We start from the raw sequence: 27,789 nt of genomic DNA on the forward strand, positions 1-27,789 counted from the left end.
CTGGAAAAGAAAATTCCCTTGAAAATGCCTTTGGAACTAAATAAAGTGATGATTGTGTTGGTTATTTTTTTAGCTGAGATTTCAAATTAATTGCCTGCTGACGTCAGTATTGTTCTTGAGTATTGCATAGCAGACATCCTCACTGTATCTCCCTTATTTACTTGAATTGTTACTAAAAACCTTAATCATCATGAGTTCAGTAACTTTGCCCGTGTTCACTTGGAAACATTGGCAACGTGGTATTGGCTCAAGGTAAATAAAATGTTCAGGTTTGTAAATGAAGAATGTGGTCTCATTTGGGAGAAGTTATTTTAGTAACTTAGGTAACATGCCAGGGTACATTAGACTGTCTTCATGGCAGTTTTTCCTATTTCCTGTTTTTCTCTTCTGCTTCTTTTTCTCAATAATTATTGAGTAATACTTATGGTCTTTTAATGTAAGGGACTTGTCTTTCAAGGGTAGAAAAATTTAACTTTTTGAAGAATTGTTCTGCATGTGGAAGTTGCCATTTTGAAGAAATTGTTTTTTCATTATAAAAGTAACCTGTACTAATTTTAAAACCACAAAATGAATGTTATGGTGTGAAATAACATTCCCCTGGGTAACCTTTACTAACATTATTTGATAAGTTCTTCCAAATATTTTATTTACATACATAAAATATATGATGTGTGTATTTTAAATGTTAAAATTATGTTACATTCTGTTCTGCTGCTTAATTTTTCTTAAATGAAGAACTGCATAATTCAGTGAACCAGTATTTTCCAAATGATCAGTGAGTACATGTTAAAAAATCATTCAAAGGTAAAGATTTATTCAGAGAGTAAGGCCAATGCATTATAATGTGACAGAGAATGGGGGTCTATTGATATGGTTTCAGATTCCTTTTAAGAAACTACTATTTGTGAGTTTCAGTGTAGTTTCAAAGAAGAATATCCACAACGGTCAGCAAAGGCTGTTAAATACTACTACATTTTCCGGCTGCATATCTGAGAAAGACTGGATTTTCTTTACTTTAACCAAAACACATAATGCAACAGATTGAATGCAGAAACAGATAGGAGAATCCAGCGTTCATTTAAGCCACACATTAGATTTCCAAGTGTGTAAAGCAGTGCCATTTTTCTCACTAAAGAGATATTTTTATTTTGAAAAATAGTTATTTATAAAAATTATATTGACATGTAATGGATTTATTGATATTTTTAAGTGAGTTGATAAATATTTTTGAATTTTCTGATTTCTGATCCAGTAAATATTGATTGATTTAACCCATATAAGCAAACACTTCTTGAGATCACCAATAACTTTTAAATGTAAAAATATTAAGGGCCTTGAGGCCAAAATGAGAAACTCTACTCTTGAAAGACATTGAGACTGTTTCCATTTTTCAGTTATTATAAGCAGTGCTTCAGTAAACAACATCATGTGCCTGTCTTTGTGCACTTCTAAAAGTTTGTAGGAAAAATTCTTAGAAGTAGATATGCTGGGCCGAAGGATATGTGTTTTTGAAATAGTGATAGATTATACCAAATTGCCAATTTATGTGCCCAGCAGTGGTTCATGAGTCATCCTACATTCTGATCAATGGGATAAGTAGAAAGCAGTGTATTGTTGTTTAATGTACTTTTTCTTAATTATGAGTGAGACTAAGAATTTTTTAGATGTTTATAGCTGATTGATTTTTTTTGTTTGATGAATGGCTTGTTCATATCTCCCTCTCACACACAGTTTTTTACTGGACATTTTGTTTGATTATCTGCTTCTGAATAAGAGTCCCATGGTAGATTTTATTTCCCAAGAATAGCCATAATAATATCTCCTATTCCACATGCTCCTTTTTTGTTTTTTTTGTTTTTGTTTTTGTTTTTTTTTTTTGAGGCAGGATCTCATTTTCTCACCCAGTCTGGAGTGCAGTGGTGTGATCTGGTTCACTACAACCTCTATCTAATGGTCCCAAGCCATCCTCCCACCTCAGCCCTCCAAGTAGCAGGGACTCCAAGTGCACACCACCGTGCCTGGCTAATTTTCATATTTTTTGTAGAGAAGAGCTTTTGCCGTGTTGCCCAGGCTGGTCTTGAACTCCTGAGCTCCAGTACACTGGGATTACAGGTATGAGCCACAATGCCTGGCACACATGCTCTTCTGTAAAATGTGATTTTGACATTCTTCCTCATTGGCAGGTTGGGTCTATATTCCTTCCCTGTGAAATTGGGCACATTTGCTGATAGTTTATGACTCCCCAAGTCTCGATTATAAGATATAGCTTCCACCTGGTTCTCTAGGGACACTTGTACTTGGAAACCAGCCACCATACTATAAAGAAGCCCATAAATCCATAAGAAGTAGGCCCATTTTCCCCAGCTGAGGTCCCAGTTGACAGCTGGCATTAACTACTGAACTCATGAATCAGTGACCCTTAAGATAATTCCAGGCTGGGCATGGTGGCTTACACCTGTAATCTCAGCACTTTAGGAGGCCAAGGCGGGCAGATCATGAGGTCAGGAGATCAGATCATCCTGGCTAACACAGTGAAACCCCATCTCTACTAAAAATACAAAAAATTAACCTGCAACTCCCAAAACCCAAGTGTGTGTGTGTTACAGTCCACTTTTAGCTTTGCTGTCTGCAGGCAGCTTGAGCGTTAACCTGCTCAGTGCCCTCTTAGTACCCAGGACCTTGTCTGGCATCCAGGAAGAATCAGCTCACACACAGACTTGAAGATGGTGAATGTGGGGGTTTTATTGAGTGGTGCAGGTGGCTCTCAGATGTATGGGGTATGTACCGAGACCAGCTTAGTCTGGGAGACCCTAACCCAGCGGCGCTAGAGGAATTAAAGACACACACAGAAATATAGAGGTGTGAAGTGGGAAATCAGGGGTCTCACAGCCTTCAGAGCTGAGAGCCCCAACAGAGATTTACCTGCATATTTATTAACAGCAAACCAGTCATTAGCATTGTTTCTGTAGATATTAACTAAAAGTATCCCTTATGGGAAACGAAAGGATGGGCCGAATTAAAGGAATAGATTGGGCCTGGTTCACTGCAGCAGGAACATGCCCTTAAGACACAGATCCATCATGCTAATTGTGACTTAACAATGCCTTTAAGCAGTTTTGCACCCTGGGAGGGCCAGGTGTTCCTTGCCCTCAATCCTGTAAACCCCCAACCTTCCAGCTTGGGCGTTAGGGCCATTATGGACATGTTACAGTGCTGCAGAGATTTTATTTATGGCCAGTCTTGGGGCCAGTTTATGGCCAGACTTTGGGGGGCTTGCTCCCAACATGTCTCCCTTCTTTGATTTGCAAAGAGATAAAAGGGCAGCTTTGTCACACGTGAGCTACTTCTTGCGGGAGTCGGGATCCACATCTGCAGACTATACAAAGACTAACAACATAGATTAAAAGCATGATCGTCGTTGAAATCACAGAGCTTCCAGGTGTTTTTATCCATTTTTAATGAGTTACTAGCTGCTAATTTGTCTGCAGCTCCTTTAAGCACTCCAGTTCCTGGCATTAGGGTCAGGTGTGCCTGGGATGCTTTAAATATTTGTTTGTTTTAATTTTGCTGTATTCAAAACCAAGTTTGTAGAGTGTCCTTCTAGATGCTTTTTTATTCTTTCCCAAATTTTGATCTTATTAAGAGCATTTAATAGTTTCCACAAATCCTTATGTTAAGCTTCTAGAGCGGTCCATATCATTTGAGGTTGAGGTGCCACTATACCGTCACGGTTCCAGATAACAGGAATTTTTGCCATACTTCTTATCATTTCTTCCATCTGACCATTTTGTTCAGGTCAGCTGAACGTAGTGTGGCCCTGGCACGCAGACTGAGAGGTGCAATTCAAGCTAAACATCCCCTTAGGGGACCAATTAATAATGATTCCATAGGAATCGTTGTACAGCACCTTTGCCTGTTCTGCAATGCAATCTTCCTAAACAAGTACGTTTATTTTTTCTAACTGGGTCCAATCCTGTTTACAAATAGGTTTTTGAGGGCGGTACGTCTCAATTATAGGAGCAGATTTATTATGGTAAATACTGAGATCAGAAAGCCTGTATAACTGTGTCAGAGTGATTGCATCCAGGCATTATTGCCAGCCAAGATTGATAAATATACCCAATAAGTATAATTGTTCTCTGTGTCAGCCCTTATTGAAGGAATACTCACAGCAGTGGTGATAACCGCTATCATAGCTACCATTAAATTATTCATTGTGACTGGTTGTCCTGCTTTCCTCAGGTTTTCTTCTGCCATCTGTGACAGCTTCTTGATCTGTCCCCAGGTGGGTGGCTGTATTCGACAGGTGTTGTTCGTGACAGTTGGGGTCCTCCTCAGCATCAGCCTCAACATGGCTGCAACCGGGGGGTCCTCGGAATGCTCCCGGAATCTCCTCCTCGACATCTGGCTCATGATAAGGTTTCAGGTGTCTTGATGGTATCCAAATTGGCTGTTGATTGTGGCCTGGAGAAATACAAGCATAACCTCTATCCCAAGTTATTATTTTACCTATTTATTAACTTTTTGTTATTGGACCTTTTCACCAAATAATGCTAGATTCAATTGTGTATGGGCTGCCCTGTAATCCCTATTTCTCCTCCTTTTTTTGTTTTTGTCATCAATTGATCTTGTGTATGAAATCATAACTGAGCATTTTCAATTAACTGTGGAGTGAACCACGTATGAAGAATCAGAAATCACATTAATAGGCATATCAAAAGCAGTCAATACCTCAATTACAGCTACAAGCTCCGTTTTTTGAGCTGAAGTATAGGGCGTCTGGAAAACTTTACTTTTTGAGCCTAAATAAGAAGCTTTACCATTACTAGACCCGTCTGTAAAAACATTCTCAACACCTTCAGTTGGTTTAAATTTAGTTATTTTAGGGAGAATCCAGTTAGTTAATTTCAAAAACTGAAACAGCTTCGTTTTAGGAAAATGATTATTGAGAATACCCACAAAGTCAGCTAAATGAGTTTGCCAAGTAAGACTGTTTATAGAGGCTTGCTGTATTTGTGCCTTCATAAGAGGGACAATAATTTTTCCAGGATCATATCCATGTAATTTAACAATGCGAGTTCTCCCAATCCCTATCATAGTAGCGATTTGATCTAAATAAGGAGTTAGAGTCTGTGAATTAGTATGTGGAAGAAAAAGCCACTCTACTAAGTCCTGTTCTTGGACAGTAACACCACTAGGTGAATGCTGAGTTGAAAAAATTAGCAAATCTAGAGTCTTCTCTGGATCTATTTATCTGAGCTTTATGGACTTGCTTTTCAATCAGTTGTAACTCTGCCTCAGCCTGTTTTGTTAATTGCCTAGGGCTAGTGAGACTAGGATTTCTTTTAAGGATAGAAAACAGATTACTTATGGCATAGGTAGAAATGCCTAGAGCAGGTCATATCCAGTGAATATCCCCTAGTAATTTTTGAAAATAATTTAATATTTTTAATTTATCCCTACATGTGTTTACTTTCTGTGGCGCAATAGTGTCATTTGCTAAGCTCCCCAAGTAGGAGTAAGGAGAAGTAATCTAAATTTTGTCAGGGGCTATCATTAAACCAGCACAAGAAATTGAATTTTACAAGTGATCATAACATTGGAATAATATTTCTCGAGTGGGGGCAGCACAAAGCATATCATCCATATAGTGAATAATGTAACACTGTGAAAATTTTTTACGAGTAGGTTCAATTGCTTGCCCCACATATGTCTGGCAAATGGTAGGTCTATTTAACATGCCCTGTAGCAACACTTTCCAATGATAACGCTTAGCAGGCTGTAGGTTGTTTACTGCAGGAATTGTAAATGCAAACTGTTCATAGTCTTGCTCAGCTAAAGGGATAGTAAAGAAACAGTCTTTTAAATCTATGACTATTAAAGGCCATTTTTTTGGAATTGTAGCAGGAGAAGGCAATCCTGGCTGTAATGCTCCCATAGGTTGTATAACTGAATTGATGGCTCTTAAGTCAGTTAACATTCTCCGTTTACCTGATTTTTTCTTAATTATGAAAGCTGGAGAATTCCAAGGAGAAAATGTTGGAGCTACGTGCCCATTTTCTAATTGTTCAGCAACTAATTTCTCTAAAGCCTCCAGTTTTTCTTTACTTAGTGGCCGTTGTTCTATCCAAATTGGCTTATCTGTTAACCATTTTAAAGGTATAGGTTCTGGAGGCTTAACAATGGCCGCCATCAAAAATTTTTTCCTAATCTTTGGCGGGAACTTTGTTTTTCCACTTGAAGTGGTTCTTTCAAACCTTGCAAATTTTTTTTCTAGTCCCATACCAGGGACATACCCATTTCATATATCATATATTGACTTTGAGGGCTATATAATTGTTCTGGAATTAGAACTTGTGCTCCCCATTGTTGTAATAAATCTCTTGCCCATAAATTTATAGGTACAGAAGTTATAATTGGTTGAATAGTCCCAGATTGTCCATCAGGCCCTTCACAATGCAGAATGTAACTACTTTGATATACTTCATTGGCTTTACCAACTCCAACCATGTTATATTGAGCAGGTTGAATTGGCCACGTGGACGGCCAGTACTGTAGAGAAATGATTGAAATGTCTGCCTGTGTATCTGCCAAACCTTTAAATTTCTTTCTTTGAATAGTTATTTCACAGGTAGGATGCTTATCGGTAATTTGATTTACCCAGTAAGCTGTTTTGCCATGTTTATTTGTGCTTCTAAATCCTCCTGTTCATTTAATTTCACTTTTTCCCATTCGCACATATGGCAGAATCAGTAGCTGTGCTATGCGCTCTCGTGGCTCTACTATTCAAGGAACAGAAGTAGATACAACAATTTGAATTTCCCCATTATAAGCTGAATCAATGACTCCTGAATGTATTTGTACGCCTTTTAAACTTAAACTAGACTTTCCTAAAAGTAATCCTGTTGTCCCTGCTGGCAAGGGTCCACAGATTCCTGTTGGTACGTTTTGCGGGGGTTCCCCAGGCAGAAGGCCCACAGCTTTTGTGCAGCATAAATCTACCGCGGCACTACTGGCTGTGGCGGGGGACAGACATTATACAGGGGTGAGGGAATGGCCTGAGCTAGAAATGCCCCGGTTTAGAACAGGGCCCGGGACGGACCCCTCATGGCATTTCCTGAAATCGGGTTCCCTTCTTTATCAAACTTAGAGTGACGTTGACTAGCCTAGTGTTTTCCTTTTTTACATTTTGGACATATTTCAGGCTCAACAGTTTTCTTTTTTCCCCTATCTGGCAGCCTGACTCACTGATTTTTTCTACCTTCTTTTTTAGTATGACCATGCTTCCCACAGTTAAAACAAGCTCCAGGAAATTGAGTATTTCCTTTATCCACTCTCAGTCCTGCCATTGCCTGTGCCAACAAGGTAGCTTTATGCAGATTACCTCCGATACCATCACAGACCTTGATATAATCAACTAAATGTGTTTTCCCTCTAATAGGTTGCAGAGCAGCCTGGCAGTCGGGATTAACATTGTCGAAAGCTAATAACTGCAACACTATATCCTGAGCAGCGGAATCTGCAATAATCTTAAGAAACTCCTGTAACTGAGCTGTAAAATCAACATGTGGTTCTCTGGGTCCCTGTTTTATAGCACTGAAGGAAGGGTATTGTTCTCCACCTGAAGTGATTTTTTCCCCAAACCCTAATGCACACTCCTCTAAGCTGTTCTATGGCATCATCCTCCATGACCAGTTGTGCATCTAAACCAGTCCAGCCGCCAACCCCCAAAAGTTGGTGTGCAGTTATATTAATTTGAGGTTGGGCCTGGGCATTGCGAGCAGCCTGAATGGAAGCTTCGTCTGCCCACCAAGTTTTAAATTGTAAGAACCAAGCAGAGTAAGAACATCCCAGTCAGTAGGAATCATCCGACTGGAAACAATAACATTCTTTTAACAGTCCCATTACAAAAGGAGAACCTGGTCTGTACTGATTTATTGCTTGTTTTAATTCTTTGAGTAATTTAAAAGGAAAAGGCTCAAATGTAGCTATAATATTTCCCTCTTGATCTGGGGTGTGTATTCTAACAGGGAACTGCCAAGCCTCTAAATCACTTTCTTGTCTAGCTTGCTGAATTCCTACCTGAATAGAACTAAGAGCGGTCACTCAAGGCGCTGCTCAAGCAGTCACTGGGACAACTACTTTTCGCCAAGTGTCCTCCAGAAAAGAAAGATTTGGGGGGTCATCTTCTTCAAAATAATGAGGAGGGGGTGCAGAAGTGTGGGGATGAACCTCTCCTTCCCTTGCCGCTTTAGCTTTAGTTGGCAAATAAACATGCTCTGTAACCTCTTCTGTTACTTTACTATACTCTTGTTCCTCGTTGTTATCAGTGTGAAAAAGTTCCAAGGCTGGAATGAACCAGACCCCAAACCTGTCCCATTGTTACCCTGATGCTTCCAAGCTCCCCTTCTTACTCACCACGGGGATTGCTTTGAGAGTACTCGGGTGTCCTCCAGCTAGTTTTCCATTCCAGCCATCACTTGGCGATCCTTCCACCTGGATTCGAGCCCCCACGAATGGACACCACTTGCTGAGACCAGCTCGGTCAGGGAGACCCTAACCCAGTGGCGCTAGAGGAATTAAAGACACACACACAGAAATACAGAGGTGTGAAGTGGGTAATCAGGGGTCTCACAGCCTTCAGAGCTGAGAGCCTCGAACAGAGATTTACCCACATATTTATTAACAGCAAACCAGTCATTAGCATTGTTTCTGTAGATATTAAATTAACTAATAGTATCCCTTATAGGAAACGAAGGGAGGGACTTGGTTCACTGCAGTAGGAACACACCCTTAAGACACAGATCGCTTATGCTAATTGTTTGTGGCTTAACAATGCCTTTAAGCGGTTTTCCGCCCTGTGCAGGCCAGGTGGATTGGGGTTTATATAGGTACAGGATAGCGGGGTGTAGTGGGCCATGCGGAAACTTTTGGGCATGAAATCAGGAGTGCCTGTTCCCATTTAGGGTGTCCAGTTTCCAGGCTTGAGGGTGGGGGCCTTTGCTGGGAAACCGCCCTCTTCTACCCAGTATTTCCCTGTTTCCTGTCTGTATCAGAACAACCCCCCCTTAAAAAGAATTATCTACCCAATGTTTGATGGTGCCACGTTTGAGAAACCCTGAATTTAAGCCACTCATGTTTTGTTGGTGTAGTTTTGTTTGAGTTTAGATTTTGCAAGTATAATTATCTTGTTTCACTGAGCAGCGGGTAGTTGTAGGAGTACCATTCAAGAAGTATTTATTAGGTGCATACCACGTGCCAAAATAGCAAATGGCTTATAGAGGGCCTTGTATGCCATAAGTGTAGCAGGCAGAATAATCTCTCTCATCCCCCAAGGATGTGCATGTCCTAATCCCTGGAACCTGTGAATATGTTTCATGTATCAAAGAACAAAATTTCAACAAAGTGAGTTTCAAAGATTTAATTAGTTTTTATTAGTGATTCATGAATCAGGCAGCATCCAGTCTGCAAAATAGATAGGCGCTCTGAGGAGGTGGTGGAAGAGTTGGTTTTTGTAAGGGAACTTGAGCAGGGACAAGTAAACAGCATAGTACAAACAGTGGATTGGTTAACATTTGGTTGCTTTCCTTGGATGGGCTAAGGGAAAGGGTGCTTCATTATCATGCTATCTCAGGTTTACTGGGCCCCTTTCGATTGGTTACTGTGAATCCCATTTTTAGAAAACTGGTCTGTTTTGAAATTTAGTTTGATTACATGGCATCTAGCACAAGTGACTCCATTCTGGTTATTTAACACATGACAAAATGGAATTTGCTGATCAAAGATAGGTACATTTGGATTATCTTGATAGGTACATGTGTCATGACAGGTCATTAAAAGTGGAAGATGGGTGGAAGGGGAAGGGGGTGGCAGTGGTGCAGAACAGAGAGGAGGAGGAGCCAGAACAGAAAACAGAGAGAACATATTTCTGTTACTGAGGCCCAAGGACAGCTAACTGGCTATGTGGATGTATCTATTTAATGGCATCATCATTCACTGAGTGGAAGCAGTTAATCTGTAGGTAGCCAAATGCTGATGGGCGGGGTGGGCAGGAGGAGAAAGTTGAGATCCTGTAGTAGGAAAATGCCAGGAAGTTTTCTTAGATGTGGCTAAGCACAATCTCAAATATTTTCTTGCCAAAAGTTTTCTACTGTTTCTGAAAATTCCTCAGTAAATCAAAATATAAACAAATAACTTTTAGAAATATGTATACATCTGATCTGTGATAATAAAAACCAGTGAGATGGCTGGGTACAGTGGCTCACACCTGTAATCTCAGCACTTTGGGAGGCCGAGGCGGGTGGATCACTTGAGACCAGCCTGGCTAACATGGCGTGACCCCATCTATACTAAAAACACAAAAATCAGCTAGGCGTGTGCCATGCCCCTGTAGTCCCTGCTACTCAGGAGGCTGAGGCATGAGAATCGCTTGAACCTGGGAGGCAGAGGTTGCAGTGAGCCAAGGTTGCACCACTGCACTCCAGCCTGGGCCACAGAGTGAGACTCTCTCTGACAAAAAAAAAAATCAGTGACAGAACAGGATCTGCTTTAGAAAAATTAGCTTCATAGTCAAACTTGGTTTATTAAACAATTTTGCTCTGTCACCAGATGGTCAAGATGGAAAGTTTTTAGCCCCTTATTCATCTCCATCACATTTTATCTTTTTTTTTTTTTGAGACGGAGTCTCAGCCTGTCGCCTCTAGGGCTGAGTGCAGTGGCGCCATCTCAGCTCACATTGTAAGCTCCAGCCCCGGTTCACTTCATTCCCTCTGCCTCAAGTAGCCTCCCGAGTAGCTGGGACTACAGGCGCTGCCACCACGCCTCGCTAGTTTTTGTGGCTTTTAGTAGAGACGGGTTTCACCATGTTGCAGGATGGTCTTGATCTCCCTGACTCCTCGTGGATCCGCCTCGCCTCGGGCCTCCCAAAGTGCTGGGATTACAGGCGTGAGCCACCGCGCCTGGCACATTTTATCATTTTTATAAATTATTGATATACCATTTGATGAAATCAAATTTTTGAAAGAGATTGAGGACACTGACTGACTCATTATTAAACTTTCTTGCCTTTAAAGGTTCTCATTCAACATTTCCTCTTTATAGCACCTGCACTTTTCAGTCCTTCACCTGATAGCTTGACCTTGTTGAGCATTTTTACCAAGAGACTTGAGATTCTCCTAAGATTTGCTCAGTGATCTTGCTTCTTGGAACCACAAAGGCAATTGGAGCAATAAGGAGCTATAAGGGAGCAGCTGTGTCCTATAGATGTTCATACTTGTTCAGATTTCTCAGTCCCTGTAATAAAAGTGTAGATGGAAATAAATGATATTCAGAAAACTCAGCATATCCATGACATTTAGATTTCAAATAGAAATCTCGTCTGATTTTTCCTCCACAGTTTACCTTCTTTCCGTTCTCTGAATCACCTGGTGTCGACATATAATAGGAACAATGTATTAATTCACCTATTTGGTTTTGTAGTATATTCTCTCCCATAGTGGACAAACAGGAATATTAATTATATTTCTGAGAGGGAAGTAATAGAACTAAAGGCATTGCTGGATAGTGGCACTTTTAGATCTCTAGCAGTCTGTTATTTTCTAATTTTGTAACATTGATGTGCATAGCACACCCCTAAATATTCTGTTACGCTTTATTATGTAGTCATTTACTTTAATGACAATAAGATGAATGGAAAGAAAACAATTCCCTATTATTTAATTTAGTTATATATTAAAGTTGATTTTTTTTAATGTAAAGAGATCACCCCATCGCTAGAAATTGAATAGAGATAGTCCTAAATTGCACTGCCAAAATTGACTTACAAGTAGAAATGCTTTTATAAAACATACAAGAAATTATCTCAAAAAGCAACATACTTCTTTATAGGATTCTGAAAATACATGTAAGATTATAACATTTTTATTGGTACAAAATTTATCTTATTTTCCTACACATTTTCTTTTTTTGTGATAGCAAGTCTTCCCCACAGCCTTCTGTATAAACTGATGCTAAGCATAGCGTATGGTAGTCTTGTGAGCCTATGTTTAGTTGAACTTAAGATGATCTAGTATGTGTATAGTGACAGATCTGAATAATATCAGGAAACTTAATATCTGTATATATAAATATTCGTGAAACATTTACAAAAACTGAGCATATTCTAGGCTAACAAAGAAAATCCCTAATTTCTCAGAGTAGAAATAGTACAGGTTAAATTATCTGACCACATTAAAGTAAAACCAGATATTACACAAAGGTTGAGAGAAATATTGGTTTCATAAAGTTTTTTAAACAGTATTTTAAAGGGGAAGCTTGAAATTTTGAAGTAGATGATATACAGCTTTGAGATTGTTACACATAAAAACGTGTGAACACGATTATTCCTAGCCTTAAGTAATTTTATTATTATACAAGAAAAAATGAAAATAAATGAACTCTACTGATGTCAAGATGTGAAAAAAAGGAAAAATAGAAGACATTATAAAAAATCAGCCTTTGAAAAATAGAAGACAATAATTTTAAAAATTAGAAAGCAGAGAAGTACTAAAAATGATGAAAAAGTATTGTTTGCCTGTTTTTCTTTTTAAAATGCCCACAAAGTAGATAAACCTGGCCAATTTAATCAAGGGGTAGAAGAATAAACATAAAATATTAGGGATAAGAAGGCATATAGTATGGCTTCAGGTTTTATACATGCGAGTCTAGGCTAATCAATGGAAAAATCTTTTCAGAAGAGTTTTCCCCCATATTAATTTTGCAAAAAGAAAAATCACTTAGGACCAGATAGAAATAGATTTATAACCATGGAAGAAGTGTTTTTAATTGCCTTCTTGCCCGCAAAAGTCCCTCCTCTCAAATGTTTCTTGCTTGCTCGTTGCAAGTGGTTTTAACAGAATGTACTATCAGTCTTTTTTTTAATGTAGTTTAATTCATTTAATATTACTAATGACAGGCCAGGCTGGGTGGCTCATGCCTGTAATGGCAGCATTTTGGGAGGCCAAGACAGACAGGTGGATCACTTGAGGTCAGGAGTTCAGACCAGCCTGGCCAACATGGTAAAACCCTGGTTCTACAGAAAATGCAAAAATTAGCCAGGCATGGTATTGCATGCCTGTAATCCCAGCCTCTTGAATGGCTGAGGCAGAAGAATTGCTTGAACCCAGGAGGCAGAGGCTGTAGTGAGCCGAGATCGCACCACTGCACTCCAGCCTGGGGGACAGAATGAGACCCTGTTTGTAAAATGAAAAAGTACTAATGACATTCTTTTAGCAACAGCTTGTCTTTCCACCCTTTTTCTTCTTTTGTTCTTCCCTCCCTCCCTCCCTTCCTTTCTTTGTATCCAGTTTTAAGGAATACATCATTCTATGCTAGTTCAGCTATTCTAGAACCTAGAAAAAAGAATAAAACAAAAGTGTAGGTGGCTTTTTAAAATAAAAATAGATACAGAAATGTAAATTACTATCAGCAAATTTAATCTAACATTAAATTTAGCATTTATTCCTGGTAAAATTTCTTATTGAAATAGGAATAGAATATTATGTCTTTACCATGCTAAAATATCTATTTGAAACTGTGCACAAACATACCACTGGATAGTGAATATTCTAAATGCCAGGAAATGCTGTCTTCTATAACAGACCTCTGGAATCTCAAAGTAATAGTTTATTGCCCAGGAAAAACATAAGAGAGGGAGGAGCAGGAGTGGGTCTTGAAATCGGAAGTCTTTGAGGGATGATCCTGTCAACAAAGAGTCATACTCTGTAAAATATTTAAAGAGATTTATTCTGAGCCAAATATGAGTTACCATGGCCTGTGACACAGCCCTCAGGAGATCTGAGAACATGTGCCCAAGGTGGTTGGGGTACATCTTGGTTTTATACATTTTAGGCAGACATGAGACTTCAATCAAATACATTTAAGAAATACAGGGCTGGGCAAGGTGGCTCACGCCTGTAATCTCAGCACTTTGGGAGGCAGAGGAGGGCGGGTCATGAGGTCAGGAGATCAAGACCATCCTGGCTAACACGGTGAAACCCTGTCTCTCTTAAAAATATAAAAAATTAGCTGGGTGAGGTGGTGGGCGCCTGTAGTCCCAGCTACTTGGGAGGTTGAGGCAGGAGAATGGTGTGAACCTGGGAGGCGGAGCTTGCAGTGAGCCGAGATTGCGCCACTGCACTTCAGCCTGGATGACAGAGCAAGACTCTGTCAAAAAAAAAAAAAAAAAGAAATAGATTGGTTTGGTCCAGAAAGGTGAGACAAAATGTGGAGGCAGGAGGCTTCCAGATTATTGGTAGATTTTTTTCTGGTTGAGTTTTTCTGAAGACCTGGGGTCAATAGAAAGGAAATGTCTGGGTTGTGGATACCAAAGTTTTCTCATGCAGGTGAAGCCTCCAGGTAGTAGGCTTCAAAGAGAGTAAATTATAAATGTCTATTGTCAGACTTAATGTCTGTGTTGATTCTAATACTGGAGAGGTGTAATGAGGCACATCTGCTTACCATCATGGCCTGAAGTAGTCTTTCAGGTTAAATTTTAAGAGTGTCCTGGCCAAAGAGGAAGTCCCTTCAAATGGATGGTGGGTGGCGGGGGGGTGGGGGCTTATAATTTTATTTTTGGTTTGCAATCCAGACTTATTGAAATGCGTGGCTTTAACACATGGCTCTGTCTAGCTGGAAAACTGTGAAAAAGAATGAGTAGGAGTGGTTTAAGAGTTAGGTTGAATAATGGCACTTATCATTTCTGCTCACATTCCATTGGCTGGGAAATGTGGTCTGTGTGGCCTAGGAAGAAGAATAAAGAGTTTGATGATGATGATACAATAGTCTGTTATACAGAGTTTCTATCCGATGTAATGAGAAGAGAGTGGATGTAAGTTTTAAGTTTTGGCAAAGAAGAGACGAAATTCAGAAGTCATTGTATGATAATATTGTAGTAAAAACCAAGTTCTTGTCACATGACCAGGAAGGATTAGGCTCGCAGACACTTTGAAGGGCGAGGGGGAACAGAATTTATTGGGCAAAATGGAAAAAAACTCAGCAAAGTGACGGGGTACCTGTTAACAGGCCCCCATCTCACAGATTGAATCCCAGGATACCTACCACACAGGAACAGGACAGGCCAGGCTCCTCCCCCTGCAAACGGGGCATGAATTTCCCAAGACTCCACCCAGTCCTCCCAGGGGGCAGGCCGGTTAGAGATTCTCCCAGGCCTGCAGTCCTGTTTTTCAGCCTTCAGGCTGTTTTAGGCTTGAAGGCGAGGTTTCAGCAGGAAGGAGAGTGGGGCCTTGGCTGCCCCCTGTCTCTGTCAGTAATTTAAGCCAGAAAAGTCCAAGAATATCAACAGATCAACTATGAAGAGAATTTAATAAGTGATAATTATATGTAAATGTATGTTGCTGTTATATGCTAGCAATAACTAGTTAGGAAAAGTAGGCTAAATGAACGTCCTTTACAAATTTGAATCTTATTTACCCTGTGATTTGAGGAATCCTTTGGAATTCAGGAAATAAAAACGAAACTCAGAAGCACACTAAACTTTTGGACAGTGGAGGAGTCAAACAATGATTAAAAAAAAAAAAAAATCGGCCGGGCGCGGTGGCTCAAGCCTGTAATCCCAGCACTTTGGGAGGCCGAGACGGGTGGATCACGAGGTCAGGAGATCGAGACCATCCTGGCTAACATGGTGAAACCCCGTCTCTACTAAAAAATAACAAAAAACTAGCCGGGCGATGTGGCGGACGCCTGTAGTCCCAGCTACTCGGGAGGCTGAGGCAGGAGAATGGCGTGAACCCGGGAGGCGGAGCTTGCAGTGAGCTGAGATCCGGCCACTGCACTCCAGCCTGGGCAACAGAGCAAGACTCCGTCTCAAAAAAAAAAAAAAAAAAAAATCATCAGCATTTCCTAGTACGCACACAGTAAAGTAAAACTCCCTCAAAATTGCCTCAGTGAGACTAAAAGAGAAAGGAAACCTGAAAGGTTTCTGGCAAGTAAGTAATGGTAAATGGGTTTGAGTTTAAAGAGCTTATAATTACTAGCTGAAGGGTTTTTGTTTTGTTTTTTTTAAAGTGTTAGGTGTTTTATTTAGCGTGTTGTCTGTATTCTTTTATGTTAATGCATATAGAAATACCTGTAGATGTTTTATTGTGTTTACTTCAGAGGTTAGGCCTCAAAACTCTTGGCCCACAATTTTCTGTAGCAATGTTTCTTATTTTTGGATGTATATCACAATCACTTGTGGAGCTTTTAAATATTCTAGAACCTGAAACTACTTAAAATCAGAATCACTAGGGGTAGGACTTAGACATCAGCATTTTTTAAAGTTCCCCAAATGATTCCCTTATGCTGCCAAGTGAAGAACTATTGTATAAAGATTTGTTGTGACATTGCTGAGGCTTCCCTTTCCTCCTTTATTCTTATTATTAATTTTAAATGAAATTATATATGTGAACGGCCTACCCTGTACCTAGCAGAAGCCTTGCTTGTGATTGGAGTTTAGTAAATGTGGATGTTGTATTTTGATTTCCATTTAATTGCTCTGAAGATCATTGCATTCCGAAACGTGAAGAAATAAGCAGATGTTCTGTTGCTCAGATCTAGGCTTGAAATAATTACTTTGTCTGATTCCTTAAGTTGTGCATTGCTCTCAAGTTTACTCTCAGAGATTTAAAGCACATTGCAATAAAGGCATACTAGAGTAAGAATGCCCAAGTAATAGTGGTCAAGGACTAATAGAAAGAAAAATAATTATGTCAGGAAACCTAGATTATAAGGTAATTGCTAAATTAGAATTTTAATTTGTTTACTGAGACATGTATATATATATGTATGTATGTACTGCCATTTTTATCTCATGAAGTCTAGGTCCCAGTGTTTCTAGACATAGCAATGTAAAATGTTCCTTTACTTATAAGCTGATCATTTAGAAATTGTATTCCAAGCTTCTCAAAGGACAGATTGGATTTCACAGTGGGTATAATTTGATGATTGAGTTTGTATTGCTGCGCCCTATTGATTAAGTTTGTTCTGGTTGGCATCTGCCGGACTCATACTCTTCATTAAGCCACAAAGTTAGGAGAGTTTACATGCAACAGATCTTAGAAACTTAGTTATTTTAGATATATTTCAGAAATTGACAGTTACCTGCAGCAAAACAATTAGAAGTCAGAAAAGAAGGGAATTTTGAAACCAAAGATATTTTAATTAAACTAAGGAATTTTTGAAGACCACATGGTTAAATACATTGTTGTAGATAAATTTTCCTTTAAGATTTTTTTGTTCTGTTATATACCTAGTGTATTTGTGTGTCATCTACCAAGTTTCATGGAAAGGAAGCCTGAATATATTATTATTATTAAAAAGTGTTCTGTTTCTAAGTGAGAAAAATTAAATTCAAGTTAGCAATTATTTAGTATTTTCCTAGGATGGAAAACACTTTAGCAAAATTCAGTAGGAAATTGTTACCAGAAAGGGGTCCTGATCCAGATCCCATGAGAGGGCTCTTGGATCTCACGCAAGAAAGAATTCGGGTTGAGTCCACAGAGTGAAGTGAAATGAAAGCAAGCTTATTAAGAAAGTAAAGGAATAAAGAATGGCTACTCCGTAGGCAGAGCAGCCCCAAAGGCTGCTTGCTTGCTTGCTTTCCCTTCCTTCCTTCCTTCCTCCCTCCCTCCCTCCCTCCCTCCCTCCCTCCCTCCCTTCCTTCCTTCCTTCCTCTCTTTCTCTCTTTTCTCTCTTTCTCTCTTTCTCTCTTTCTTTCTCTCTCTCTTTCTTTTTTCTTTTTTTTAGACGGAGTTTTGCTGTTGTTGCCCAGGCTAGAGTGCAGTGGCACAATCTCGGCTCACTGCAGCCTCCACCTCCCGAGTAGCTGGGATTACAGGCATGCGCCACCTATGGCCCCCTAATTTTTTGTATTTTTTTGGTAGAGACAGGGTTTCATTGTATCATGTGGGCCAGGCCGGTCTCAAACTCCTAACCTCAGGTGATCCACCTGCCTTGGCTTCCCAAAGTGCAGGGATTATAGGCGTGAGCCACCATGCCTGGCCTTTTATGGGTATTTCTTGATTATATGCTAAACAAAGGATGGATTGTTCATGAGATTTTTGGGGAAGGGGTAGTCAATTCTTGGAACTGTGGGTTCCTCCCCCTCTCCCCCCCCTTTTTTTTTTTGTTTTGAAAAAACGGAGTTTTGCTCATGTTACCCAGGCTGGAGTGCAATGACATGATCTAGGCTCACCGCAACCTCCGCCTCCTGGGTTCAAGCGATTCTCCTGCTTCAGTCTCCCAAGTAGCTGGGATTACAGGCATGCTCCACCACACCCAGCTAATTTTGTATTTTTAGTAGAGATGGGGTTTCTCCGTGTTGGTCAGGCTGGTCTTGAACTCCTGACCTCAGTTGATCTGCCCTCTTCAGCCTCCCAAAGTGCTGGGATTACAGGCGTGAGCCATGGCACCCAGCCAGTACCTCCCCTTTTTAGACTATATAGGGTAACTTCTGGACATTGCCATGGCATTTGTAAATCGTCATGGTGCTGGTGGGATTGTCTTTTAGCATGCTAATGCATTATAATTAGCATGTAATGAGGAGTGAAGATGACCACAGGTCACTTTTGTGGCCATCTTGGTTTTGGGAAGTTTTAGTCAGCTTCTTTACCACAACCTGTCTTATCAGCTAGGTCTTTATGTCTCATATCTTGTGCTGAACTCCTATCTCATCCTGTGGCTTAGAATGTCTAACATCCTGGGAATGCAGCCCAGTAGGTCTCCGCCTTATTTTCTCCAGCCCCTATTCAAGATGGAGTTGCAGGCCAGGCGCTGTGGCTCACGCCTGTAATCCCAGCACTTTGGGAGGCCAAGGCGGGCGGATCATGAGGTCAGGAGATCGAGACCATCGTGGCTAACACGGTGAAACCCCATCTCTAATAAAAATAAAAACAAATTAGTCATCTATGGTGGTGGGCACCTGTAGTCCCAGCTACTCCTGAGGCAGGAGAATGGCGTGAACCTGGGAGGCAGAGCTTGAGGTGAGCCGAGATTGTGCCACTGCACTCCAGCCTGGGCAACAGAGAGAGAGAGAGACTCCATCTCAAAGAAAAAAAAAAAAAAAAAAAAGATGGAGTTGCACTGGTTCAAAGGCCTCTGACAAAATAACTTTATGGTAAGTAGTTTTTGAAAAATTATAATTGGACATATAGGCTTAAAAAGTGAATAATGACATGCCACATAACTTAAGGAAAATGAAAGATTTTGCTTCACTAAATTCTTGCTGGGTGAAATATCTTATTAATGTAGTGAAATATAATGGAAAACTTTGTTTCAAGAGATAGAAATCTCAAAGAACAAGAAATTTGTAAGTAGCCCCACAGAAACTAAAATCTTGAACCACTTTAGAATACTACTTCATGGGTTGAAGCATATGTCAAAAGGCTATCATTACCAACAGAGGGAACTGATACGCACTTCAACTGGAACCATTCTGTCTTAGAGTAATAATTTTAAAATTAAGCAATACTGAGCCACTTGCTCATTAAAATCCGATGTGTGGACTTTTGAAGTGAATCTGGCTATTAACACTTCATTTATCTGGTGTTACCCCAGAGTCAGGAATTCTGGGTAATTATCTCTTGCTAATAACTGAAGCCTCTGAAGATTCCTAATTTTATCTTACCCATTTCAATGGAAATATTTCTTGAATGATCACATACTTTCTTAGAAGGCAAGAGCATGTGGAAGTAATGGAAAGAGAACAAAACCAGGAATTTTCCAATCTGTATTCTAGTTCTGATGAAGTCATTAACTTGAGAATAACTAACCTTGAATGTCATTCAGAGCTTGGAGACGTCAGCTTTTATCTCAAAATTGAACACAGGCCTAGCTGTTTAGAAATTGTATGATTAGACACTTGTATAAGCTAAGACATAAGATGAGATGTCAGTTGTAGAGCGGTTTGTCCTTATACCAAATGGCCACAGAGGTGTATGCTTTTCTAACTGCTGAGTCCATTTTTTAGAATAATCTTCTTAATTTGGAATAATTTTAGGTTTACAGAAAAGTAACAAAAATAGTACAAAGGGTTCTCATGTGCCTCTCACCCAGTGTCTCCTAATGTTAACATTGTATGTTATATTTTTCTTCTTCTTTTTTTTTTTTTTTTTTTTTTTTTTTGAGACGGAATCTTGCTCTGTCACTCTGTCGCCCAGGCTGGAGTGCAATGGCGCGATCTCAGCTCACTGCAACCTCCACATCCCGGATTTAGGCGATTCTTCTGCTTCAGCCTCCCAGGTAGCTGGGACTACAGGCATGCACCACCACGCCAGGCTAATTTTTGTATTTTTGGTAGAGACGGGGTTTCACCATATTGGCAGGCTGTTCTCAAACTCCTGACCTTATGATCTGCCTCCTAAAGTGCTGGGATTACAGGCATGAGCCACCGGGCCCAGCCCTGCATTTTTCAAATATACATGGTACATTTATCGAAACTAAGAAACCAACATCGGTGCATTATTATTAACTAAACTCCAGACTTTTATTTAGATTTTACCAGTTTTTCTGGTAACACTCTTAGTTCCAGGATTCAATCCGGTATATCACACATTGCACTTAGCCTGGGTCCAGGTGTGTTTTATGTATATGTATGTATGTTCATGCCACAGGGATAGAAGAAGCCGAAATATTTTCCTTTGTCATTGTTATCTTTAGGGAGTAGACTTATGGGTTATTTTTCATGAAATTATACTTCTTTTGTTTTCCAAATATCCCAGTGGGAGACGAGGAGTCCCTTTTTTTTTTCAGCCAGAAGCATATACAGGAATTTAAATAGTATTGCAATCCAGGGTAGGGCAAACCCTATCTCCTCTCTGGATCCTGAGGGCATCACTGGGTTGCCACAGTGGCCTACCCTGTCTTCCTAAGGAGAATGCTGGACAATTGTATTTAATGTTCTTCAGCATGTTCTGTTTCTTTTAGAATGCTTTCTACTAGGCTTTGATGCTTTAAATGAGTGAGTCCCTCAGCTCTTCAGAAATGGCTAATCAGAAAACATGTTCAGGGGGCCCTAGGGAACTGAAGTTAGACTAATTGAATGAAATTTTCTTTGACAGATTTTTCCACTGTGAGACTATTACAGAATCTGTGTAAGAAGAGAGGCAGAAGCAATTTTGTTACTGTGGATGAGATTACAAAGAACTTGTAAAGTGCAGGTAGGAGAGACTTGTTTTGCTTTTTTGACACAGTCTTGCTCCTCTCTGTATCCCACAGCTGGCCCTGAAGGACCCTGTTCATATGGTGTCACTGCAGCAGTTCATCTACGAGAAGCTCAAGGCACAGCAGGAGATGCTAGGAGAACAAGGTTTCCAGTCCCTCATGGAAACAGTGGACACGGAGATCGTCACCCAGCTACAGGAATTTTTGCAAGGATTCTAAGAGCACATGACATGTGGCTGCCTCGCCTTTCAGAAACAAGCTGAGTAACCTAGCCTGCCGTTTGTATGTGAGAGCCTGCTGAGATGAAGAAATCACTTCATGAAAATAAGCAAAGACCACACATTTTTTTTACTACAAAATGTAAAGGATAAATGTAAATCCTGCATAACTAAAATCACAAACCTATTCCTCAAAAGAATTTAATTTTATATTTATGAGGGGGCCCTTTACTAAAAAGTACATGTAAAAGTACGTTTGATGACAATAGCTGCTTAGTTTCCTGTTAAGAGAAGAAACTTTATCTTTTAATTATGTGCTCTTAACATTTGAAGATAAGAGTTAATGCCCGAGATGTTTTTCTGCAACCAAAATTCATTAAATTTGGCTGCCTTATCCTTTTTTTAAGCTAATGAAACTACAGGTTTGAAAACTGACAAAGCTATTCAGATGATGCTATTAAAGAAATGTGTGTACTAAGCAAAAATGTATAATAGTGACAAATACACATTACCAAGCTTATCTTGCAAGGGAGTTATTTTCATCTAACATAGAAAGTGTGTTTCATCAGACAAATGCTTTTATTTTCATTCTAATAATTTGATACAGAAATTAGTAAAGGCATTTTTTTCTTTTTTTTTTTTTCCCCAGTAAATACGTTGAGTCTACAAATGTACATTTGTAAGGCCTGTAAAAGTGAACGTGTGAGACTGGGAGACCTCTAGTTATGGTTTGGTCCTAGTTCCTTTGTTACTTCTGTGAGCACCAAGAAGAACTGGGTGACTCCCAGTCCCACCTGTGCTGTGACAGTCCCACGTGGCTATGACAGACTGTTCGGTACTTACCCTTCTCAGGTTCCTCAGTGCAGGGGTGCATCAGGGCCTCAATAATAGGGGTATACCTGGGAGGATCCAGCAGTAATCCCCAGGGTACTAGGATTACTAGTATTCTGATGGAACTAGTCTTCCTTCCTTATTCCTCCAACATGCAGTACATAAAAAGGGGAAAAGGAGAAAAAAAAAAAGCCTTACTCTGTTTTACTTGCCATTGATTGTAAGGAAACTTTAAAGCATTTTTTAGGAAATACTCAAAAGCAAGGTTGGAAAATGTTTTATCTTTCTATAGAAAGTTGGGTACAGTATGTAACTGCGGGAAACCCACTGCCCCTTTGTAAGCTGTGGAACCCAAAATGTATGGGGATATTTGATGTTTTCAGAAAGAGGAGGAAAATATGGTCCAAATTAAATTTTCCAAAGATACCTCACCTTGGACTGATTTGTCTGACTACTTTTCTTGCTCCCCCCAAAAAATGAGTTCTTAAAAATTGCCCAATGACTTAGAAAGGGAGTTTTCTTTTATACTCTAGCTTGGATTCTGTGCTAGTAGGTATCAGTACTGCAGGTAGCAAATCCTAGTTACCCTTTTAATTTATCTTCATTTAAAGACAAAAAGCTCCTTTCAAGTGATATTTCTTTATCAGTATTACTGAGTCCTCAAGACTGATCCAAGAATTTCTTTTTGTTGACTTAATTATTTTCATTTGAAACACTAACCCATTAGTGTTATCAGAAATTCTCAAACATGCTTATTTTTTAGTTAAAGTACTCATCCTTCTAATTCCTGATAGATTTCATTATAGTGCCATCGCAAATATTACTGAAATAGCTACCTTGCAAAAGAAGTAAAAAGCTTATCTCAGGGAAAGAGTTTGCTTCATTTTTTAAACTCGTAAGTTTAAATAGGCTTGATAAATAGCTCAGAAAAATAATTCATGTATCTTGAATTTTTAAGTGCTCAATTAAGACATAAAATGTAATTATTGGTTTACAGAATTCTATTCATTAACAGAACTATATAACAAATATATTAAGTTTAAGACAAACAACTCAACCAGGCCTCTGGCCTCTGGTTGAACTGTGGCTCCTGAAACAAGGTAATGATCATTTATACTCCAAAAACATTCCTTTTCTATTTATTTTCTATTCCAAAGACTTCTCCCAACCCTCTCACAAAGGCCCATGTGACTAACAATGACATTTTAAAACTTCCTTATGAGTTGGTCCCTCCTCTCTCTCCTACTAGTCATTTTAGAGAATCCACATTATTGCATACAATTTTTAAAAAGATACAGTTTTTCTTGAAAAATCCTCACTTTAATCTTTATTTTACCCATTTCTTTATTCAGTTAGTATTTATTGAGTTACTGTTTCATGCCATAATGCTATGCTGCATTCTGAGATGAGAACAGAGTATCCACCTTTGTGAAATTTCACAGTTGATTAGGAACACAGACTTGCCGACATGCTATAAGAAAATAGGGGTTCTGATGGAAGGGCACATTCTAAAGCAGTTGGCCTGCAGGTGAAGGAGATTGTGTATGAAATAAAATGATGCTGTCACTGTATAATTTGATAGTTATTTAAAAACTGCTCTATAATGGCATGGTTTGGTGAGGCTACTTAAGCGTCAATGGCTCTATACTGGAACTGGGCAACTCCCTGACTCCAGACTCGCATCAATTTGGAGTCACTCTAACATACAAAATCATCAGGTTTTGAAAATGTTGGATCTTTGTAGCCTCACGACTAATTTATAATTCCATGAATTAAAATACAAGGCTCACCTACTAAGGGTTGTTGTCTTTTCTACTTCTCCAAGTCATAAACCTGAAGTGCATAGAAATTTAAAAGTTGAAGAGCTAATGAAGATAACATGCATGTCATGAAAACCAAAATACTTTCTTCTCCTAACTTTAGAAAAGAAAAAAATCTGCAGAAGCATGAAGAAAATAGTGTAATGAACCCCAGTATACCCATCATCTAGATTTACCAAACTTGACATTTTGCCATATTTACTCTCTTTATATATGTGTGTCTGTATATAAATATACTTACATATACACACATGTACTTTCACTAACCATTTGAAAGTAAACACTACAGAAGTTTATTATTATCAACCTTTATCTCTAAATACTTTAGCAGACATCTGAGGATGCCATTCCTCTACATATCCACTAATGCCATTATACACCTAAGAAAATTCTCAGTAATGCAATAACATCTAATAAATAGTTCATATTCCAATTTTCCCTACTGCCACACAGATGTCCTTTATGTGGCATGTAATAAAAGACATACAAAAACCATGTGTTTTTTCATCCAGAATCCTCTCACTTATTTTAGACAGGGTATCACCCTGTCACCCAGGCTGGAATGCAGTGACTTGATCTCGGCTTGCTGCAGCCTCCACCTCCCTGGCTCAGGTGATCCTCCCACCTCAGTCTCCCAGGCAGCTGGGACTACAGGCACTTGCCACCACGTGGGGCTAATTTTTGTATTTTTTTGTAGAGACGGAGTTTCACCATATTGCCCAGACTGGTCTCGAACTCCTGGGCTCAAGTGGCCCGCCTTGGCCTCCCAAAGTGCTGGGATTACAGGCCTCAGCCACCAGACCCAGCTCCATTTAATATTTATACATTGCATTTGGCTGCTTAATTTTTCAATCTAGAATTGTCTTTTCATGTCTTTGGCTTTTTAGAAGAATCCAAGGTAATTGCCCTGTAGAATGTTCCTTATTGTGGAATTTTCTAATTGTTTCCTCACAATTTTATTCAGGTAAGCATTTTTGGCAACAACACTAATCTGGTAATGTACAGTTTCTGTGACATCACATCAGGAGGCACATAAAGTTCGGTGGTTCTACTGATGATACTAAGCACCAGGCCTCTCTATTATACGGATAATTTTTTTTTGAGACGGAATCTCGCACTGTTGCCCAGGCTGCAGTGCAGTGGTGTGATCGCTCACTGCAACCTCCGCCTCCTGGGGTTCAAGTGATTCTCCTGCCTCAGCCTCCCGATTAGCTGGGACTACAGGCACCCACCACCATGCCCTGCTTATTTTTTGTATTTTTAGTGGAGACAAGGTTTCACCATATTGGCCAGGCTGATCTTGAACTCCTGATCTCGTGATCCACCTTCCTCAGCCTCCCAGAGTGCTGGGATTAAAACAGGCGTGAGCCACTGCGCCTGGCCAGATAAATTTTTAAAGAGTTCTTAACAGCTCTAGAAATGTCCAGTGGTTATTTTGTTGGTTGATTGTTTGTTTTAACCTGAATCAGAGCTCTTATCACCACCAGCTTGCCTGTTCATTTACAAAAGTTCTGCAACTTTCTTTTAACCTAGAAAAGTAGCATGGCTGAACTGGAGAAGAAGTATATTAAACTTGGTTCAAGTTTCATCAGCCTTAAGTCTCTGAAACTCCTTTATGTTACTGCAAACCGTTTAGTCAAGAGTCATCTCTCGGCCGGATGCGGTGGCTTGCACCTGTAATCCCAGCTCCTCGGGAGGCTGAGGCAGGAGAATCGCTTGAACCCTGGAGGCAGAGGTAGCAGTGAGCGAAGATCGCGCCATTGCACTCCAGCCTGGGCGAAGAGAGCGAAATGCCATGTCAAAAAAGAAAAAAAAAAGTCATCTCTCTTAAGAGTTCTATTTCTCTCGTTTTTAGGTTATGTAGTTCTTTGTGACTTCCAATATTATTTTAACTCACACACCACTAAAATGGAAGGTAAACACTGCCTTTTCCATTACCAAAATATCCTTTTTGGATTTGGAAACTTGGCAAAGAGGCAGATATGCAGCAATACTTTATCTTTTTAGTGAGACTCGAATTTGGGCTGAGCTTAGAAACATGCTAGACTTGAGAGCATTGCCTTTGAGTGTGGTTAAGGATAAGAAGCAGTACATATCAGCTGGCAAAATGAGGAGAAAAAAATAATTTCCTTAAATGTGAAGAAGCTTTGGTCTTGGTATCTTGGTAGGACTGTGACATCTGCTGGAAAAGCAGTTTAAAGTCACCTTTTTACCACTTAATAAACTACATTCTGTCCCAAACATACCTTAACTGTACAGAACTTGGTGTCCCGTGAAGTGGTAAAAACCAATTCATCTGATTGTAGAGCTGAAACTTTTTACACAGCTTCATGCTGTTTGTTGAAGTGGAGCTTTAGAGCTCTTGGGGGTGAATACCTCAATGTCCTGGAAAGGGTTCCAGCTATTGATCTGAGAGTCTGTTTTTACTTCTGGGCAATTGGACTCCTGGCCTGAGGGACTCCTTATGGTCTGAAGCTCTGGGATAAAATTCAAAACTGAGAGTTGTTGACTACATTTTCTCTTGAATTCTTTCTTGCCATAACAAGTGGAAAGTCCCTGATTGGCCAACGATGTTTAACAAGCAAGAAGGTTTTGCTCTTTGTTCCAGCAAATGCCTGTATCCAACTCATCTGGGCCTGTTGGAATTTATTAAGTGTACTTTGAAGAACTGTCTAATCCAGGAAGGAATATATTGGTATCTGGTGATCCTGCCCTTTTCCCTTCAATGTAAAACATTGATTTTCATGCCACTTTAATTTGCCAGTAGTTCAAAAATAGTATGCAAGCAACTGCTAGAACAGGGAAGAGTCTAGGGAGGCTTAAAGCATTTCTATCTGTCTGCAACTAGGCAGGTGGCTTAAAAGTGGGAAGTAGGTCTTTTGGCTAGAATTCTGCTTGTTGGGGATTTTTTTTTTTTTTTTTTTTTCAGATGGAGCCTTGCTTTGTCGCCCAGGCTAGAGTGAAGTGGTGCGATCTCGGCTCACTGCAAGCTCCACCTCCCGGGTTCACACCATTCTCCTGCCTCAGCCTTCCAGGTAGCTGGGACTACAGGCGCCCACCACCATGCCCAGCTAATTTTTTTTGTTTTTTTTTTAGTAGAGACGGGGTTTCACTGTGTTAGCCAGGATGATCTTGATCTCCTGACCTCATGATCCGCCTGCCTCGGCCTCCCAAAGTGCTGGGATTACAGGCGTGAGCCACCACTCCCAGCCTGGGGATTTTTATTGTAAGGGTTACAGCAGAAAATCTGGATATGAGACTGAGCAGACCTGCAAGTGAGCTTTCAGTTTCTCTCAATTGCTTTAACCTGAAGTGAGATCAGCATCTCATTTCAAAAGGGGCAGGTCATTTCCACAGTGCTTTCTAGGGCAGCCCCAAAGTGACTTTTTCTCCTTTTTGCAATGAACACTGCAATTTGAGCAGGAGTCTAGAAGAACAAAACTTTTTGATTGACGGAAAGTTGTAGCTCATAAAAGTGCTCACTGAGCTCAGAAATGTATTGACAGCCAGGGGAGGAAAGTCTACTGACAGATCTGGAGGTAATCACAAATTAAAGAAGTGCTCTATTTAGGTAAGGGAGGCAGTTTGATTATTTCTTTTTTGAATTGAAAGGCACATGGCCTGGACTATCTCTGGCAGTGAAATCAATACCATGAAATGGCCTTTTCCTTTCAGCCTTGTCTGTTCTTTACTTAAAGCACAATGCATGGAGGAATGCTGAGCCA

The 27,789-nt window shown here is 39.9% G+C and overlaps 1 protein-coding gene across 3 annotated transcripts in view; it reads left to right on the forward strand.

The window, feature by feature from the left end:
- IPO11 (importin 11) overlaps positions 1-24,038 on the forward strand; it is a 228,075-nt gene extending 204,037 nt beyond the window's left edge. For 2 of the 3 annotated variants that reach the window (XM_021939383.2, XM_021939384.2), the window contains one exon: positions 21,250-21,807. In XM_021939383.2, the coding sequence (XP_021795075.1) occupies positions 21,250-21,414 (165 nt within the window). In that variant the 3' untranslated portion in view covers positions 21,415-21,807. Of the gene's footprint in view, positions 1-21,249 lie in introns of all 3 variants that reach the window. The other variant, XM_021939382.2, reaches the window with a different exon arrangement.
- Positions 24,039-27,789: the final 3,751 nt, after the last annotated feature.

Source organism: Papio anubis, chromosome 5, assembly GCF_008728515.1.
Source record: "Papio anubis isolate 15944 chromosome 5, Panubis1.0, whole genome shotgun sequence".
Classification (NCBI taxonomy): Eukaryota; Metazoa; Chordata; class Mammalia; order Primates; family Cercopithecidae; genus Papio; species Papio anubis.